The 17,906-nt window shown below is 46.1% G+C and overlaps 2 protein-coding genes across 2 annotated transcripts; both read left to right on the forward strand.

Annotated features, from left to right (window-relative positions):
• Positions 1-584: 584 nt before the first annotated feature.
• LOC148101037 (uncharacterized) lies at positions 585-9,572 on the forward strand. The gene is made up of 6 exons (XM_087847592.1): positions 585-1,131; positions 2,280-2,488; positions 4,062-4,176; positions 7,345-7,531; positions 7,789-7,896; positions 8,037-9,572. The coding sequence occupies exons 1-6, from the start codon at positions 664-666 to the stop codon at positions 8,495-8,497; spliced, it is 1,548 nt and encodes a 515-aa protein (XP_087703718.1). The 5' UTR covers positions 585-663; the 3' UTR covers positions 8,498-9,572.
• A 3,437-nt stretch (positions 9,573-13,009) lies between these two features.
• On the forward strand, positions 13,010-15,107 carry LOC102781623 (uncharacterized). The gene is made up of 4 exons (XM_087847609.1): positions 13,010-13,535; positions 14,184-14,392; positions 14,502-14,616; positions 14,820-15,107. Exons 1-4 carry the CDS (start codon positions 13,041-13,043, stop codon positions 14,994-14,996), a joined length of 996 nt encoding a protein of 331 aa, XP_087703735.1. The 5' UTR covers positions 13,010-13,040; the 3' UTR covers positions 14,997-15,107.
• The last annotated feature ends 2,799 nt before the right edge of the window (positions 15,108-17,906 follow it).

Below are 17,906 nucleotides of genomic sequence, written 5' to 3' on the forward strand. Positions count from 1 at the left end.
CACCGTGACTCATGCCGGCTGTGGCACCAACACGTCACCTACCGGAGGACTGAAGGGGCGGGGCTGCTGCTGCGCGTCATGGAGGTAACTCATACAGAAACTGTGTGTACTTAACAATCACAGATTCACTGTAACTGACTGACAAACAACAAACACTGAACACAGCAACACAAAGAGTAACTGAGAATAAACAGAGACACAAAAGTGTGTGAGAGGACAGAAAGAGCAAACACAAAACACCAGCAACACACAGACCACGCAGAGACTCAGCGTGATGGAAAAGAGCAAACAACGATGATAAAAGCAAAGAGGCAGAGTCACTGCAGGGACACGGAGACGGAAAAAGGCTCAAAGACGTCAACGAGACAGGAAGTGAGAACATTGTGCGCACAAACACACAGAAGCATCTGTTAGCAGCGAGATCACTGAGAGTAGGAGACACTGCGACCAGGCAGGAAATGACTTAGCAGAGCTCCAAACCACCACAGAGGTGCGAGCGTCAGTCCAGCTGCTGATGTTTGACTCGGCCGAGCTTCTCCGACTCGTCTGATCCTCAGTTTGACGCTGATGATGACTTTTTGTGCTTCGCAGCGTTCGTTGGAGCAGCGAGACAGACGTGAGCAGCAACAGCTCCACCACAGAGGCCCGGATCGACCTGTGATCATGCGGACACGGAGAAACAGGAGAGGGCGTTTAGAGCACTTCCTGTACTGTCAGCACTCCAGGCTGAATCATCTGAAACAGGAAGTTCAAAGGTGTGGGTTGGAGAACCAGTACATCGTCAGTGAAGACATCCCTCCGTACCCCCGACCCGAGTTCCACGTGAGCCGTGTCAAACACGACACGGAGCGACGCGGCTTGTGTTGCATCAGGGTGGACGACGGCTTCGGGGACCCTCACTGTCAGGTCCTGGTGTGGTGGAGTCTGGCTGTGGGACGCGAGGAGATCCAGGAGGCCGAGACGAGGCTGCTAGAGGAGACCTGCCCAAACCGGACGGAGGAGCAGGCCGCGAGGCAGCGGAGCTTCCTGTGGAGGTTCGCCTCCTCTCCGGCCTTCAGCGAGAAGTCCAGGCTGGGCTCGTACCGCTTCACCTTCCCCCTGCAGGAGGTGCTGAGCGCCTACAGCCAGCAGGTACTCCTCTGTCAGCACACGGGTTCAGTGAGAGAGGAAAGCAGAACGACTGAGTGTGATTAAGAGGAAACACTAAAACAGCCTCAGCATGGTTCAAGTTAATGGAACCACAGGAAGACACGACACTGTGTCTAAGAACTGAAACTGAGTCAGCTCAACTCTGTGGCACCAAATCATTCAAGTCAAATATGAAAAACGAGTCAGAATAACGACAAAGATGCTCAAGTTTATGACACAGAAACATGTGAGAAACATTCAGAGCACAACAAAGACAGTAAACTGCTGGCAGCAGCTTCCATCATGTCGTGGAGGTCAGGCTGCTTTTTTACAGGGAGGCGACTGTGCAGCAGACGACGTCTTTAATGACATCAACGAACCAATCTGAAATCATCTCTGATCCACTCAGGATGAGAAGTCTTTAATGAGTGCTGCTGAAATGTGTTTTCATGTGAGGGTGCTGGGTGCTTTTATTTTGAAGTCCACTAACCACTCTGTCTTTTAAGGTCAACTTCCTGAAGGCTAGATTCCTGGAGTGCACATGATGCTAATTATCCACCGTCAGTGGGATAAACCATTGGATGAGAGCTGAGGGGGGGACAATCTGAATCTTTAGTTTGAGTTGATTTAGTCAGTTTGTGTCTTATTTAACTGCCGTTAGCTTTGTAGTTACCGCTGCATTTCACTGTACATGTTGATTTGTAGGTGGACTATTTAGGACTCAAACTTTCTGGAGGTGTGGTCTGCACCTATTTAAGGAGGGTTTAGATCCACCAGGGGGTTTTCTGTGCTGTGGCTGTGATGTTAATGTTAAGATGTGCCGCTGGTGAGATCGTTGAACCTTGAAAGAACTCAGAGCTCAGGTAGACGACCTCATCATCACCTGGTCCCCTTCATGTCCACACCCTCCTGTCTCAGGGTTATTAACAGACGACACAGTCTGAGCCGTTTGGCCACAGCGGTGAAAGCTGAAGCTCTCAAACCTCAGCAAACGTGCACCCAGCTCTCGTCTGCTGTACGATCGTCCACCCCGTGAAAAGAAGGAGCTGTGCTCGTGATGAGTGGATGGAAACTGTGAAACCACAGCTGTGCACAAATCCACCACACCAGGTGTGTAACAGGTGTGTGTCTTCTGCTTCTATCATCTCCAGTTTTGCTCCGGAGCTCCGCCCATCATGAGGGTGTTCAAGACCTCGCTGTACAAACAGGAAGTGCAGTACTCTGTGCTGGTCCACAGCCCGGCCAATCAGCAGCTCTTCTCAAGGTTTCCTTTGCTCCCTCGTGATGACCCGGACGCCGTCTGCGCTTATAGAGACGGACGCTTCATCTGGAGACCGGAGGCCATGTGTAAGACACACAGGTAAGAATCACACAGGTTAGAATCACACAGGTAAGAATCACACAGGTAAGAATCACACAGGTTAGAATCACACAGGTTAGAATCACACAGGTAAGAATCACACAGGTAAGAATCACACAGGTAAGAATCACACAGGTAAGAATCACACAGGTTAGAATCACACAGGTAAGAATCACACAGGTTAGAATCACACAGGTTAGAATCACACAGGTAAGAATCACACAGGTTAGAATCACACAGGTAAGAATCACACAGGTTAGAATCACACAGGTTAGAATCACACAGGTAAGAATCACACAGGTTAGAATCACACAGGTAAGAATCACACAGGTAAGAATCACACAGGTTAGAATCACACAGGTAAGAATCACACAGGTTAGAATCACACAGGTAAGAATCACACAGGTTAGAATCACACAGGTAAGAATCACACAGGTAAGAATCACACAGGTAAGAATCACACAGGTAAGAATCACACAGGTTAGAATCACACAGGTTAGAATCACACAGGTAAGAATCACACAGGTTAGAATCACACAGGTAAGAATCACACAGGTTAGAATCACACAGGTAAGAATCACACAGGTTAGAATCACACAGGTAAGAATCACACAGGTAAGAATCACACAGGTTAGAATCACACAGGTTAGAATCACACAGGTAAGAATCACACAGGTTAGAATCACACAGGTAAGAATCACACAGGTTAGAATCACACAGGTAAGAATCACACAGGTAAGAATCACACAGGTAAGAATCACACAGGTTAGAATCACACAGGTTAGAATCACACAGGTAAGAATCACACAGGTAAGAATCACACAGGTAAGAATCACACAGGTTAGAATCACACAGGTTAGAATCACACAGGTAAGAATCACACAGGTTAGAATCACACAGGTAAGAATCACACAGGTTAGAATCACACAGGTAAGAATCACACAGGTTAGAATCACACAGGTTAGAATCACACAGGTAAGAATCACACAGGTAAGAATCACACAGGTTAGAATCACACAGGTTAGAATCACACAGGTAAGAATCACACAGGTTAGAATCACACAGGTAAGAATCACACAGGTAAGTAGATCCCAAAAGGTTGATGCTGTTCATCTGGATGTCTTCAGTGGGAGAAACGCGTCACCATCAGCTGACTGCAGGTTTCAACCTTATAAACAGGACATGATGACTGAAACCAGCAGCACTGGCTCGCTAACAGCACAATGGGCCATCAAGGAGCTGACCTCTGACCTCTCAGCCCTTTGTTCATACGAGGCTGCTGGTTTCACTCATTGTGCAAATGTCCTGTATGTAAGGTTGAAAGAAGCATGCGGCCTGCAAGCTGCACCGTGATCCTGTGAAACTGCGACTGTGCACAAAACGCACGAACCCACTGTGGAGGTGTACACAGAGACGTCTGCTGAAATCAGTGCAATGATCTTCATGGTGCAACACAACTCAGTTTGGCTTCTCTGTGTGTGTGTGTGTGTGTGTGTGTGTGTGTGTGTGTGTCTGTGTGTGTGTGCGTCTGTGTGCGTCTGTGTGTGTGTCTGTGTGTGTGTTGTTCCCACAGTTATGAGCTGATCCACAGACCTGATGGGAACCACCTGGATGCTCAGCAGCTGATTGGACGAGTGTTTTATGTTTGGGACAATGTCGCCGTCGCCCTGCACGTGCAGCACAGACGGGTATCTGCTCCTCATCACTCTTTACACACCTGAAGCACGTTGTGTTAGACAAGCAACATGTTTGTCTTCGTTTTTTAAATATATATTTCATATTATGAGAAGATCTCGTAGCCTGCTGTCTGCATCCACAGAGTGTATGAAAGCTTCATGCTGCAGCAGGTGATTCTCTGCAACATGCAGGCAGACGGTCGTGAGTCAGAGCTGTGGGAGCGCCACTGCTGCAGGATATGAACCCAAATCCTTTGTTTCTCTTCATATTTTCATTTTTCCTCCATGGATGGATGATCCAACAGTCTTTGCTCGAGACAGGTGAAAAAACAACACTGTAGTCCAACAGTCACCATCCACCTGTTAAAGAGGCCACGCCCTTAATAAGCCTTAATACAGTTTAAACAGGTGAATTCTAAAGATGTTTGTTTCTGCTGTAGTTTTAACATCTATGGCAGACCTATACTTAACAAAATATTAAAATGCTTTTAATTTTGACGAGGCGATTCAATTTTCAGCAGTAACGTTACCTCGCATTAATCGACCAGGGAACAGACAAACCAATTGTGTGCGAGCTAAGCCACCCATGTGACGCTACTTGGCCAATCAAATCTGTGCATTCAAGGTGATCGCAGACACAGGGGAAAGAGATGGTGAGAGGCGAATAACGATACAGGGAGTCACAAGAGGTACAACAAGTATGGCGCTTTCAAAAGCGAGAAAAGTGAACACGGAAAATAGAAGACCGACGCAGACACGATCATCCAGCAAACGCCACCGTGAGACAAAGAGCTGGAAAGTCAGGAAGCACCAAACTTTTCTCTTTTTTAATGATGGAAAAACATGGATTTGTGACCTTTTTTGGTTGCTATCACTTCACACCTGAATGAACTGAAGGCTGCAGCTGTGATGTGATGACAGCTGTCCGCTGCTTTCAGAGGAAACCTGAAGAGTTCAAAGAAGACCTGCGAGGAGACTGAACACTCCCCAACAGTGAAGGGACAGAGAGAGTTGACTTTGTTGATAAGCTGATTGAAAACTTCAGCAAACGTTTTGATAGCTTCAGCTTTGGACAGCAGCTCACCATGTAAAGACCCATCACTGATGTCAGAGGGTTCTCAGAGGAAGTCACACAGCAAACGCTGGGCCTCTTCAAATGCAGCTGGTTGATCTCCAAGCAGATGTGGCCCTGAAAGAGCAGTTTGGGAGGACTGAACCTGCCTTTCTGGCTCCAAATGGTCTCTGAGACAGCTTTCCCACATCTGAGGAAAGTAGCACATCGTGACCATGTTCGGCTCCACATACAGCTGTGAGGCAGCTTTCTCCACAATGAACATAATAAAAACTAAATATCGTTCCAGGCTCACCAATGAGCAGCTACACATGTGTACGAGAACGGGTCTGACACCAGCCCAGAGCCCAGATTTACAATCCTGGCAAACTGAAGCTCAGTTCTCTCACTGAACAACAGAAAGTGGATATAAGGGGAAGAGAGAGAAACTGTAAAATTGGTAAGATGTTTCGATGTTAGCTGTTGAAAACGTATCAAAACTGTTAAGTCGAGAATTGAAAGAGAAAGAAAAAACTCCACCTGCTGCTTTTTTCTGAAATGAAGCACAATTTAGTCATTTTATTTATTTTCTCTAATTCATAACGCAAGTTATTATTATGATGTCCCGGACCTCTGCTTGAGAAGATTTTCTCCAACTGGACCTCCTCAAATTTTAGTTGAATACTCCTCATCTATGGAGACTCACTGCTGCCTCTGCTGGGCGTCAGAGGAACTGCAGCTGTTGGCATGCTTGAGAAGCTGGTTTATGTTTGACTGCAGGGGTCTGTTCTTCGTACCTCGCTAAGTAAGTTAGCTGGATTTGATTGTTGACGATTTCGCGTGATCTTGGATCGTTCGGTTCTCCGAAGCTCATCCGGGACTTGCTGTCATAGCAACAGATCCGTAAGCGTAAACCTGCTTGGGAGCAGGCTTACTTTATGTAAACAGGATTAGATCGCGGCCACTCAGGTATGTCCGCTTCATTTATATGAAAGCAACAGCGATATTTTTCCATAAATAAATATTATCAATGTAACTAAAGATAATGCAGTATTTGATTCTTTTATTGATTTCATACAGATACATACAGGTCATTTCCTAAAAAAAGGGAAATGTACTATTAATCATTCTATTTCATGTATTTGATTATTTCAGATGTAATTCATATTTTAGAGTAGTAATAGTAAATTACTTCGTGTAATCAAGATGAGAGACCACGGCTATAAAAGCGAAGGTGGATTTGGGAAGTCTGTCGCAGCCATGTCCTGTCCGTTTGTACGCGAGCAACCCATTGCGGAAGGTGCAAGATTGATAAGGAGAGCATTCAACCCCAGGGCCAGCTCCTCTGCCGGGGTGTGACGAGGGGGTGCAGGACCACCACCTGTCTTTTTTTGCTCTGCCCTTTTCTTGGTTGCTGTTATAAACAAACAAACAGATTATTTCAGGGTCTCTTTTCAAGAGACTAAAAGCAATATAAGTGATAAATATTACCATTCTGTAGAATATTCTTATATTTCACTTTTACTTGTTCCCATGTTCTAGTGGGTCCTGTTGTGGCTCTAATGTGAAAGAGGATATAATGTAATATAATATAATAAATTATTACGAGTTTAATTTGTCAGCGACTTCCTGCCAGCCCTCTCTCCTTGCTTTTGCAGCCTTTGCAGTGTTCCCTTGCGTTTTAATTAAACTCTGAAACTCCTGAAATCCCTCGATCAAGAGTTCTTGCTCTGCTGCCGAAAACTACTGAGCGCGCTCCTTCGACATTTTCGCCGACCAATCAAAGGGTTGCCGATCAATGTTTCTACTATCGATGCGTAGCCCCTTTTAAGCCACCCAGTGATCTCACATTACTTCATCCAGCTGTACTAATCGTCAACAACAGGTGTGTTCGGAGTAGCGGAATAGCGAGCTCAAAGATGGCGCGATGATTTGATCTTGGCTGTAGTAAGCGAGGTACAAAGAACGGACCCCAGGACCTCGAACATGATTATTTGTTGTGATCATGTAGGTTCACACGTGTTCTCTCAGCCTTAACGTTTCCGACTGTCCCTGAACGTAACACAGGTGAACCGTCAGAGTTCAGACGTTTGCAGGTTTCCTTTAAAAACATCCTGTTGATCCTTCAGGTGCTGACGTTTGACGCTGACCGCCTGAGACAGAACCTCAGCTTCTGTTGGCCGGACGAAGTAACGGCCAGAAACGACGAGGACGAGTTCGATGATTTCGAAGACGCTACAAACTTGGTTAAATGTCTGTGGCCAGGCTGGCGCCTCCCCCTGGAGGAGGAGCGCTCGCTCCTGCAGCGTTACACAGGTATCACATGTGCTGTGACCCCTCCCAGTGTGAGGTACAGCGATCTTTGAGTTTCTGTAGAAGTCCAAGTCGTGCCGTCCTCGGTACTTTGCACTCTTCCTTTAAAGCGTGAGGGAGGGGCTGTGTGACATCATGAAGAATATCGATGACGACTTTAAAGCGTCTGTCGTTTCCTCTCAGACCCACAGAAACAGGAAACACGGAGCTTAAAATGATCCTTTAAATCTCGTTTTAACAGCAGACTTTCTCCATCTCAGTGTCCGACCTCAGACTGGTGCTTGTTGGGAGGCCTGGAGTGGGGAAGAGCTCCACTGGGAACGCCATCCTAGGAAGGCTTGCCTTCAGTCCAGGCGGTCCATCCTCAGGTAAGTCTAACCCGTCTGTGGACGGATTTAGCCGTAGCCTCTTTGGCTCCCCTACACGGCTAACATTAGCTTAGTGTAGGAGGTCAAACGGCTCAAACTGGGAGCATGTTCAGAGTAAACTGGTGGAATCCTCTCTTAAGGGACGTCATCGTGCTGCTGGCAGAGCGAGTGGGTGTTCGGCCACCAGGTGACCGTAGCCGAGACTCCCGGTCTCTCGGAAACATCAGACGATGCCGTGAAGAGGGACATCTCCACATGTGTCAACATGCTGAGGCCCCACGCCGTCCTGCTGGTCCTCAGGGTGGGGTCCCCCACCGTGGAGGATCTAGCCGCCATGAGGCAGGTGGAGGAGTTCTTTGGGATGGACGTGTGGAGGTACACCAGGCTCCTCTGCACCTATACTAACCTGGCGGCTCCAGACATCGAGAGACAGCTCCGGGCGCTGGGACCTGAGCTGCTTTTCAAAGTGGGCTACAGGTACCACGTCCTCAACAACAACCCGGACCACTGGGACGGTCAGCAGGTCTACGATCTGGTGCAGGCCGTGGCGAGGATGGTCATGGCTAGAGGGGAGGTCTACTCCATCAGGAACACCGTCTGAGTGCTGGGTGATGTTGTAATGTTGTTTACACTGTTTACCCTCAGGTGATGGAGTGTGGCGCACGATAAATGCACCAGAACACCCAGCACAGCGACACCTGCTGGCCTTAGTGAGGAGGTCACCTCCCAGTTTAGCTTCCATGATGCATCATGGGAAGTCCCCCCTCATCCTGAGGTCAGCAGGTTTGAAAATGCAGTTTGTTTGTAGCCGACTGCGAATGTTTAAACTGTGAATATTTATTTTGTGCAACGATCCAAAAGCCTTTTAAAAAATCCCAACAGTGCCGATCTCACGGAGATCATTCAAGACACACGTGTGTCTGTGAGGGTTTGAAATGACAGGAAGTCGAAACAGGAGAAATCTGCTCTCTTGCTGCAGCATTTTGGATTAGCTGAAGGCTTTTCAGGGAGTTTTTAGGACTTCCTGATAATAATGAATTACAGTCGTCCAGCCTGGAAGTAATAAATGCATGAACTAGTTTTTCAGCGTCACTCTGAGACAGGATATTTCTAACTTTAGAGATGTTGGTCACATGAGGGGAATGTGTGAGTGACAGAACAAATGAACCTTCTGAAGTTTGGAAAACTGTGTCCATGAGGACTCCAGCATCACCGCGTCTCCACCTGCTGGTGAGGACCCGCCGCTGCACAGCGTTACTAACAGGAGGATCATTTCCACGGTGGACACAGAGTGCTGCATCTGCCAATCAGCAGTGATTTTCTCTGTGTAGCCCCTCCCACAGACACACCTATGGGCCCAGTTCTCACCTGACCCAATGCAGCACCGACAGCCTGTCAGTGGTGACCATTTAAGCCAATCAGCTGCCAGCACCTGTGTAAAGATGAAACTGAGGAAATGGAAAAGCACATCATCTCTGATGTCTCCTGTAACTGATTTAATAACGATGTTAATGATGTTTCTGCGGTCAGGTTTTATTCTGATTATTAATGAGCAGTATTTAAATGAACTGTTTTAACCTTTAAAGTTTCTTTTCCTTTGATGTCTCCTGTTTCATTGTTATCAGGAGTGTCTTTGTCTTTGTGGATCTGCCAAATAAAATATTTTTCATATTGTTTTCAGATAGTAAACTTTAATTACGTTAAATTAGAGCTTAACAATCCTTTTCACCTCCTGCTGTGAGACCTGGTCACCCCATAACAGAATATGTTGAAATAATTTCTCACAGTCAGCTTTTGCAGTCAGACTATAAATAAGAAGACGTAGTTTTAGAGCAAGCGAGGGATATCAGTGGAAAATAAAACCTGACGGGCCTCAGCTCTCCGGAGTGGAGGGAAATGAAGTTACTTCACCTAAAGGAGCTCAAACTGCTGTTATTAATGAGCCCTGAATGACCTCGGAGAGCTAGCAAAGAGCCAGCTAAACAACAACAGCTAATGTTTGGCTCGAGTGTCCTAAAAATCACACTTTGCCTCAGATAAACAGTTTTATTCCATCCTCACATCAAACATAGTTAGATCCACTTCAGAGACAGTTTCAGTAACTGAGGCTAACAGCAGCAAATAGAGGCTAACAGAAGCTAACAGCAGCGAATAAAGGCTAACAGCAGCTAATAGAGGCTAACAGCAGCTAATAGAGGCTAATAGCAGCTAATAGAGGCTAACAGCAGCTAATAGAGGCTAATAGCAGCTAATAGAGGCTAACAGCGGCTAACAGCAGCGAATAGAGGCTAATAGCAGCTAATAGAGGCTAATAGCAGCAATAGAGGCTAACAGAAGCTAACAGCAGCTAATAGAGGCTAAAAGAGGCTAACAGCAGCTAACAGCAGTGCATATTGACAGAAAGTTCAGCATATTTTCAACAGCTTGCCTCAGTGTCATCAGACAGAAGTTAGTTTCACTTACTCACTGATTCCTCCAAACTAAATACAGGTGGACACCAGCTGACACCAGTGATCTGACAGCTTACACTACAGATGAATGTTATTTTGCTGACTTCAGGGGTGAAAATGTTAAATCCTGCAAAATACTTGACACATATCTGTTTCTTATTTCTGATTTACTGCTAAATGTTGATATTATTAAATTATGTTAAAATGTAATGTGAATTAAATGTTTTTATATAGAAACAGTAGTAGAAGGCCAGGCGTGGCCATTACGAGGTTTGAAGCCTAACAACAACAGTTAGAAACAAACAAATAATGGTGCAGTAACATCGGCTGTAGATGTGATCATCACCATGAATCCAGGGCGCTTCTGTCTGGTGACCTCGGCATATCAATGTCGAAATAGCGGTAAAACTGTGGGAGGAGCCACAGGAGTTCAGGGTCGGATCTGAGACCCCTTAGGAAGGACTTTCATTGGACGTCAAAGAACTTCTGTCCACGAGCTCAGGAAGTCAGGTCGGGTCTTAGACTCCACCTCTCTGGGAACTCCCAGGCCCTCCAAAGTGTGGAGGCCTATCTCCCCTCACCACACTCCCTGCCGGTGACTGATGCCCTCAGGGGTCGGTGCATTGGTGGTTCTTGGTGTCCGGGGCTGGGCGCTCAGGTCATGTACCAGCTCACTCCCGGTGGCTACTTGGCGGGGCCTGGCACCTGTTGCTCGGTCAGGCCTCTTCCGGGGCGCGGGGGGCCCTCGGGCCTCCGGCCTCTGTGCCTGCGGCTCGGTTCACTCTGGCACAGCTGGCTGCCGGCAGAGCCGGCGGGCACGCCGGTGCAGCCCCCTCTAGCTTCTGCCCGGTGGCTACTGGGTGACCCCTCGTCTGGGGATCCTTAGCCCTTCCCATGAAGGTGGCACGGATGCCCCTCCGGCGGTCCTCCTTGGGCTCTCGCACTCTGGGGCCTCTGGATGTCTGGGGCCTGGATCTCCTCCATGCCTGCTTCATGCCCTGGGGGCGGGGCTATGGCTCTCTACATCCTCTAGCAGACCATTACATGGGGAAACCATTTGAATACAAGCACGCCGATCCACACAGGTGTGCACACGGGTGTTCACTGTTCGTAGACTTAAATCACACCTTTCTTGGCTGCTACTTCAAAGCACATTGTGCGCTGTCTGTCCTGCGTGCTGCACAACAACATTCAATATTTAGTATTTACTGCTGTTTACACTTAGCTAGATTAATGCGATGGTGCTGTGTTTAGTCTGTTGCTCTGGTTTTTTTTGCTTGTTTTCTATTCTTTCTCTTTTTAAGTTTCCTTTCTCACTGTCCCTCTCCCCTTCTGTTTTTCTTTTCCTTCCTCTTTCTTTCTCCCTTTCCTATCCCTCACTCATGTCTGTCCCGTCTGTAACAACTGAAAAGAAAAGAAAATAAATAATAAAAACAAAGGTCGATCAAATGGACCAATACGGCAATGCCATGATGATCCATTTGGCAAAATAAATCCATTGGGTATCCTTGTTGGTCTTCAGACAACAATTCTGACGGCTAAAGAACCAAATGGGACAAGTGTAACCGGTGTGATTCTGCGTTGTGTCTGATAACAAAGGTAAAAGAAAGAAAGGCCTCCATGTAAATAATTTGCCCACTCCAGCTCCTCTCCCACAGGGGAATTGTAGAAAAGGGCTGGCATTTATTTTTACATTGAACATAAAGTATGGATTTACACGTAACATATTTGACATAAGATAAAACAAAAACAACAACATGAAATCCGACATACCTGATAACAAAGGTAAAAGAAAGAAAGACCTCCAAGTAAATAATTTGCCCACTCCAGCTCCTACGACCAAATACAAACAGTGGGGAAGAGGGTTAGCTCAACCCACCACAACTTCCAAGCTAGCAAGGAGTATATATTCATGCTAGCATTTATGGTACCTAAAACACATTTATGATACACACATACTACACACTTATAACATCTAACAAAAACAGGCTTAATAATGACAATAATTGAACTAAAATCACAATCAGAAACATCAGGGTGGCTAAATATGCATTATATGTGTGTTTTACAGTGTTGGGAAAGAAATGACACCCACCTCTCCCACAGGGGAATTGTAGAAAAGGGGAGAGGCAAAAGGGGGACACTGTATTTATAGGGTTGCACCAAAGAAGAAGAAGAAAAGAATGAGGAGGGGCTCTAACTGATAATGAACATAACTACAGGCTTGGAGGTCCTAAAAGTCAGGTATAACAGGAACAGTTTGGGGGTTTAGGACACATTTTGTGTAATTATAACAATGTGATTTATGACCCTGTTACACTCAGGCAAAAAAAAAAAAACAGTTTGGCACCAGCACTTCCTGTCTCATTACATCACACCGTTTCCTACAGCTCAGAGGAAATACACCAGACAAGCCTTTTCTGGAAATGTAAGGTCGGTTAGGTTCACTGAACAAAACCGTGACAGCAGGTCATCGGTGATGAAGCAGAATTCAAACAAACCTCAAACATCTGAAGACGAATCAAACTGAAACTTCAGGCGAGACGTGCCGTCAATGAACCAAAACCAGAACGCTGTGTGTGTGTGTGTGTGTGTGTGTGTGTGTGTGTGTGTGTGTGTGTGTAACTGGGTGGGGTCTGAATAAAAGTGTGTCCTGTCAGATATCAGAGACCACTTCTCTTCAGCTCACCCTCCATGATCATGCAGACGCAGACAAACAGCCGAAACTGTACCGAACATTTCATAGAGGGTGAGCATGTGCGGCTGAATGATTTAAGAAGTACAGCTGAGCGTCAGGGTTTGAAGAACCAGTACCTCTACAAAGAAGACATCCCTGAATACCCCCGACCCGAGCTCTGCGTGTCTCACCTGAAACACGACACAGAGCGACGGGGGCTCTGTGGGATCCGGAAGGACAGAGGCTTCAAGGATCCTCGTGGAGGCTCCTCGGATCCTCGCCATCTCTCGCTGGTGTGGTGGAGTCTGGCTGTGGGACCCGAGGACATGCAAGCGGCTGAGACGAGGCTCCTGGAGGAGAACTACCCAGACCGGATGGAGGAGCAGGCTGCAGAGCAGGAGAGCTTCCTGTGGAAGTTCGCGTCCTCTCCAGCCTTCAGGAGGAGGTCGAGACTGGGCTCGTACCGCTTCAGGTTTCCTCTGGAGGAGGTGCTGACGGCCTACAGCGAGCAGGTAATGCTACGTTTAAATGACTGTTTGCATTCACAGAGCTGACATCAGCGCCTGTGAGCACCATAAAAGAGTCAGAGACGTCTGTGAACGTCATATCAAACACTTTTCAGAGGCAGAGTTTGAACATGAATATCTAAAACACTGTTAACAACAGAAACAGTTTCACTGATCCGTCTGACCAGAAACATGAAACAGGATCTAGTATTCAAATATCTGCAAGTAGTCCTGTAAAAAAAACTGTTTCTGAATGATGTGTATTTATATTTCTCCATAATGTTAAAACACTGAATACTATAAATATTATTCTTAGTCACAAACTGAAGAACGTGCTTTTTTCGTTCAGCTGGACTCGGTAAATCTTTCAGGTGGAAACACAAACATCAGACTGGAACAGACCACTCAGCTGATGATGGTTCAAATATGCTCGCAGACAAAACCTACAGATTGTGCAAAGATTCTTTCTCAGTTAAAACTCAAATAAAGTGAAGTCACAAGATTCCTGACAACACTGAACAACAGGGCACTTCCATCCTTCGTTTACAGCGAGCTGCTGTCGTGACTCAAAGCGCGCGTCGACCGAAACTCGCCGTGCCGCGTCACTCTTTGTTTCTCTGGAAGTAAAACTGAAACTTCTGTTATCGTCCCCAGTTTTGCGCCGGAGCTCCGCCCATCATGAGGGTGTTCAAGACCTCGCTGTACAAACAGGAAGTGCAGTACTCTGTGCTGGTCCACAGCCCGGCCAATCAGGAGCTCTTCTCAAGGTTTCCTTTGCTCCCTGATGATGACCCGGACGCCGTCTGCACTTATAGAGACGGACGCTTCATCTGGAGACCGGAGGCCATGTGTAAGACACACAGGTAAGAATCACACAGGTTAGAATCACACAGGTAAATGTGGAAATGACCTCCAGTGAGAGACTCAAAGCGCCCTCTGACCTCTGTGTCTCTGCCCGGCCCGTCCTCTCAGCTACGAGTTGATCCGAGGACCTGACGAGAACCAGATGGACGCTCGGGGGCCGATGAAGCACCCAGAGTTTTATGTGTGGGATCACGTCGCCGTCGCCCTGCACGTGGACAGACAGGTACCTTCGCTGCTCCTCCTCCTCACTATCAGCCAGCCGGCTCCTCCAGCCCGCCCCAGCCCGCATTCACCACAGCGTGAGCGCTGAAAGGCTTTGAATGAACCGCGGTGTGAAGTACGAAGAGCTCAGAGTGCTGGATCATCACGTCTGACTCTGACAGTTTGTGACTGAGCTTCAGTTTCATGGTTCTTTTTCTGTTCCAGGTGCTGAGGTTTGATCCTGATCAGCTGAGAGAAAACCTGAGGTTCTGCTGGAGGGACAACAGGACAATCATACCCCGAACACACTTTGATCACTTCTGCAGAGCCTACTCCCTCCTTAGACGCCTGTGGCCCAGACACTCCTGGCTGGAGAAGGAGCCCCCACTCCGGCCTACCTGAGGCAATGAATCCACATTTCTCCTCACAGCTGCCTCCAGTGGACACTAGGAGAACTGCAGTCTTTGTTTTCTGATACGTGAATTAAAAATACTCTAGTAAAAGTAAAAGGTATCTCTGAGCTTGTGTCTACTATGAATGTGATAAAAATGAAGAAATAAAGAAATAAATAAACTCGGGGTGGCATAAGCTCCACCCCCAGCAGCCCCGAACTGGATCAGTAGAAGATGATGGGCTCAACTTCTATCACACCTGGAGATTGATGAGGTACAATACAAACAGTACAGCGAGTAGCTAGAACGCCAATGTCACAGCCTGGCCCTCGCCATATTTTGTATCATGGTGGCTGGACTTTGTTCTCTGTGTTCTGTGCCTTTAAATGTCTCTGCAGGTCCCTTCTGATTTGAGAGCTGGCAGCTGCTGATTGGTTCCCTGATCAAGTGGCTGTTTTAAAAACCCTCCCCAGCAGCAGCTGACCTGTGTGTGTGTCTGTGTGTGTGTCTGTGTGTGTGTTCCTGTCTAGCTATCTTTGTGAGGACGGAAAGCTGCATTCTACTATACTTGTGAGAACCAACAGTCACTCTTCATGCAGCTGAGTACATCAAATGTTTAAAACAGAAGCTGTGCAGGTCTGAGATCAGCAGCTCTCTGAAACACCAAACTGAGGTCCTGGTAATTCTGATATATAGTGACACAGTTACATGAGTGATTCAATTCAATTCAATTCAATTTTATTTATATAGCACCAAATCACAACAAAAGTCGCCTCAAGGCGCTTCATAGATACAGAGAAAAACCCAACAATCATATGACCCCCTATGAGCAGCACTTTGGCGACAGTGGGAAGGAAAAACTCCCTTTTAACAGGAAGAAACCTCCATCAGAACCAGGCTCAGGGAGGGGCGGGGCCATCTGCTGTGATTGGTTGGGGTGAGAGAAGGAAGACAGGATAAAGACATGCTGTGGAAGAGAGACAGAGATTAATAACAGATATGATTCAATGCAGAGAGGTCTGTTAACACATAGTGAGTTAGAAAGGTGACTGGAAAGGAAAAACTCAATGCATCATGGGAATTCCCGGCAGCCTACGTCTATTGCAGGGAGGATTCAGGGTCACCTGGTCCAGCCCTAACTATATGCTTTAGCAAAAAGGAAAGTTTGAAGCCTGATCTTGAAAGTAGAGATAGTGTCTGTCTCCTGAATCCAAACTGGAAGCTGGTTCCACAGAAGAGGGGCCTGAAAACTGAAGGCTCTGCCTCCCATTCTACTTTTAAATACTCTAGGAACAACAAGTAGGCCTGCAGAGCGAGAGCGAAGTGCTCTAATAGGGTAATATGGTACTACAAGGTCATTAAGATAAGATGGGGCCTGATTATTTAAGACCTTGTATGTGAGGAGCAGGATTTTGAATTCTGGATTTAACAGGAAGCCAAAACAGGAGAAATCTGCTCTCTCTTTCTAGTCCCTGTCAGGACTCTTGCTGCAGCATTTTGGATTAGCTGAAGGCTTTTCAGGGAGTTTTTAGGACTTCCTGATAATAATGAATTACAGTCGTCCAGCCTGTAATCACAAAGACAACAGAATCATCACAAATCTGAAATAAAGCTGATTCTTCTGTCCTCACACACTCAGGATCTGAAGCTCTTCTCTTACATTTTTTAGTCCTACAGTTCTGCTGATATGAGCTGTTTTTTTACAAAAGGACAAAGCCTTTTAAACCAGCAGATTATCCAGTATAATGTTTACTGTTGACTTGTTGGTGCTTGTAAATGCAGGTCAAAGATAAGACGATGGAGCAGGTTTGAGTCCTGGTTCAGTCTGCTCACTGATAAAAGCTATTTTGGAGAGAGGTATATATAATCTATGCAAATCATATAAAATTTACTCTATTATTGCACTCAGCAAAGGAATTATAAAGGAATGGGTTAATTATACCCTTTTCTTAAGAGTAAGAACATTACATTAAAAAATGCAGTAAAATATACCCCCAAACCGTGAGTCTTATGTTCCTAATTGCGCCAGACCTTTTTGACTGAGCGGGACAGCAAGCAAATTCTGGGTCTTTCCTTCGGCTTCCATCGAACCGATCGAACCACAGAAGTGAAGGTAAGCTATTTACACAGGGTGAATAATATATAATAGCGCATGCAAATGGTAATTTTTGACGTGATGAGCTATTACACTTTACTTGTATTGCTTAGTGTAATGCACCACAGACCTAAACACAGCATTCCACAGCCACAAGAGTAGAAAACACAACCCACATTCCTTGGAAGATTTCAAGACTAATGTTCTTCATCAATATCAAAAGAAGCCGGACGAAGAATGTGACATTGTTGACGATGACAATGAATGTGGCTCAATCCTTGAGGAGGATGAGGACTTAAACAACATTATTACTAAGAAAGTGGGGCTACTCCTCCTGAAAATGGAGAGCATTTTCAATGTCTCCAATTCATGCATTGACGAACTAGTAGAGGAACTTCATTTCCTTACAGCATCTACATCTGGTCCCGCCATTAAAGAAATAATTCTGAGCACTTTGATAAAACATGGCTGTACATTGGAAGACTCAGTGATTTCAGAACTGGTCAAAGACCTTTGCCGGCTAAGCCCTGTCTGTGCTGCTTTAAGAGTGGAAGGGCCTTTAAGCAGTCAGTTCAGGAGAGAAATTTCGAAAGGAGCATCTCTCATTGACTGAACCTGTTGAGTACATACTTGATAGTACAGATAATAAAACATTTCAGTATATACCAGTCCTCCCGTTATTATCTCAACTTGTGGACAACAGACACATTCAAAACACAATATTACAAAACAAAAGGCCATCTGATGTCTCTTCGGAATACAAATCATTTAATGATGGATCTTTACTAAGAGAACACAGCTTTTTATGTGAAGACGAACTTAAAC

This window comes from Neolamprologus brichardi, chromosome 10, assembly GCF_056152115.1.
Source record: "Neolamprologus brichardi isolate AB-2024 chromosome 10, ASM5615211v1, whole genome shotgun sequence".
NCBI lineage: Eukaryota > Metazoa > Chordata > Actinopteri > Cichliformes > Cichlidae > Neolamprologus > Neolamprologus brichardi.

Bases quoted from the DNA above. Each gene is read 5' to 3' on its own strand.
- LOC148101037 (XM_087847592.1), top strand. From the start codon at position 664: ATGCGGACACGGAGAAACAGGAGAGGGCGTTTAGAGCACTTCCTGTAC. The intron at 2,489-4,061 runs GTAAGAATCACA...TTGTTCCCACAG, and splicing joins GCCATGTGTAAGACACACAG to TTATGAGCTGATCCACAGAC. The intron at 4,177-7,344 runs GTATCTGCTCCT...TTGATCCTTCAG, and splicing joins TGCACGTGCAGCACAGACGG to GTGCTGACGTTTGACGCTGA.
- LOC102781623 (XM_087847609.1), top strand. From the start codon at position 13,041: ATGATCATGCAGACGCAGACAAACAGCCGAAACTGTACCGAACATTTC. The intron at 14,393-14,501 runs GTAAGAATCACA...CCGTCCTCTCAG, and splicing joins GCCATGTGTAAGACACACAG to CTACGAGTTGATCCGAGGAC. The intron at 14,617-14,819 runs GTACCTTCGCTG...TTTCTGTTCCAG, and splicing joins CCCTGCACGTGGACAGACAG to GTGCTGAGGTTTGATCCTGA.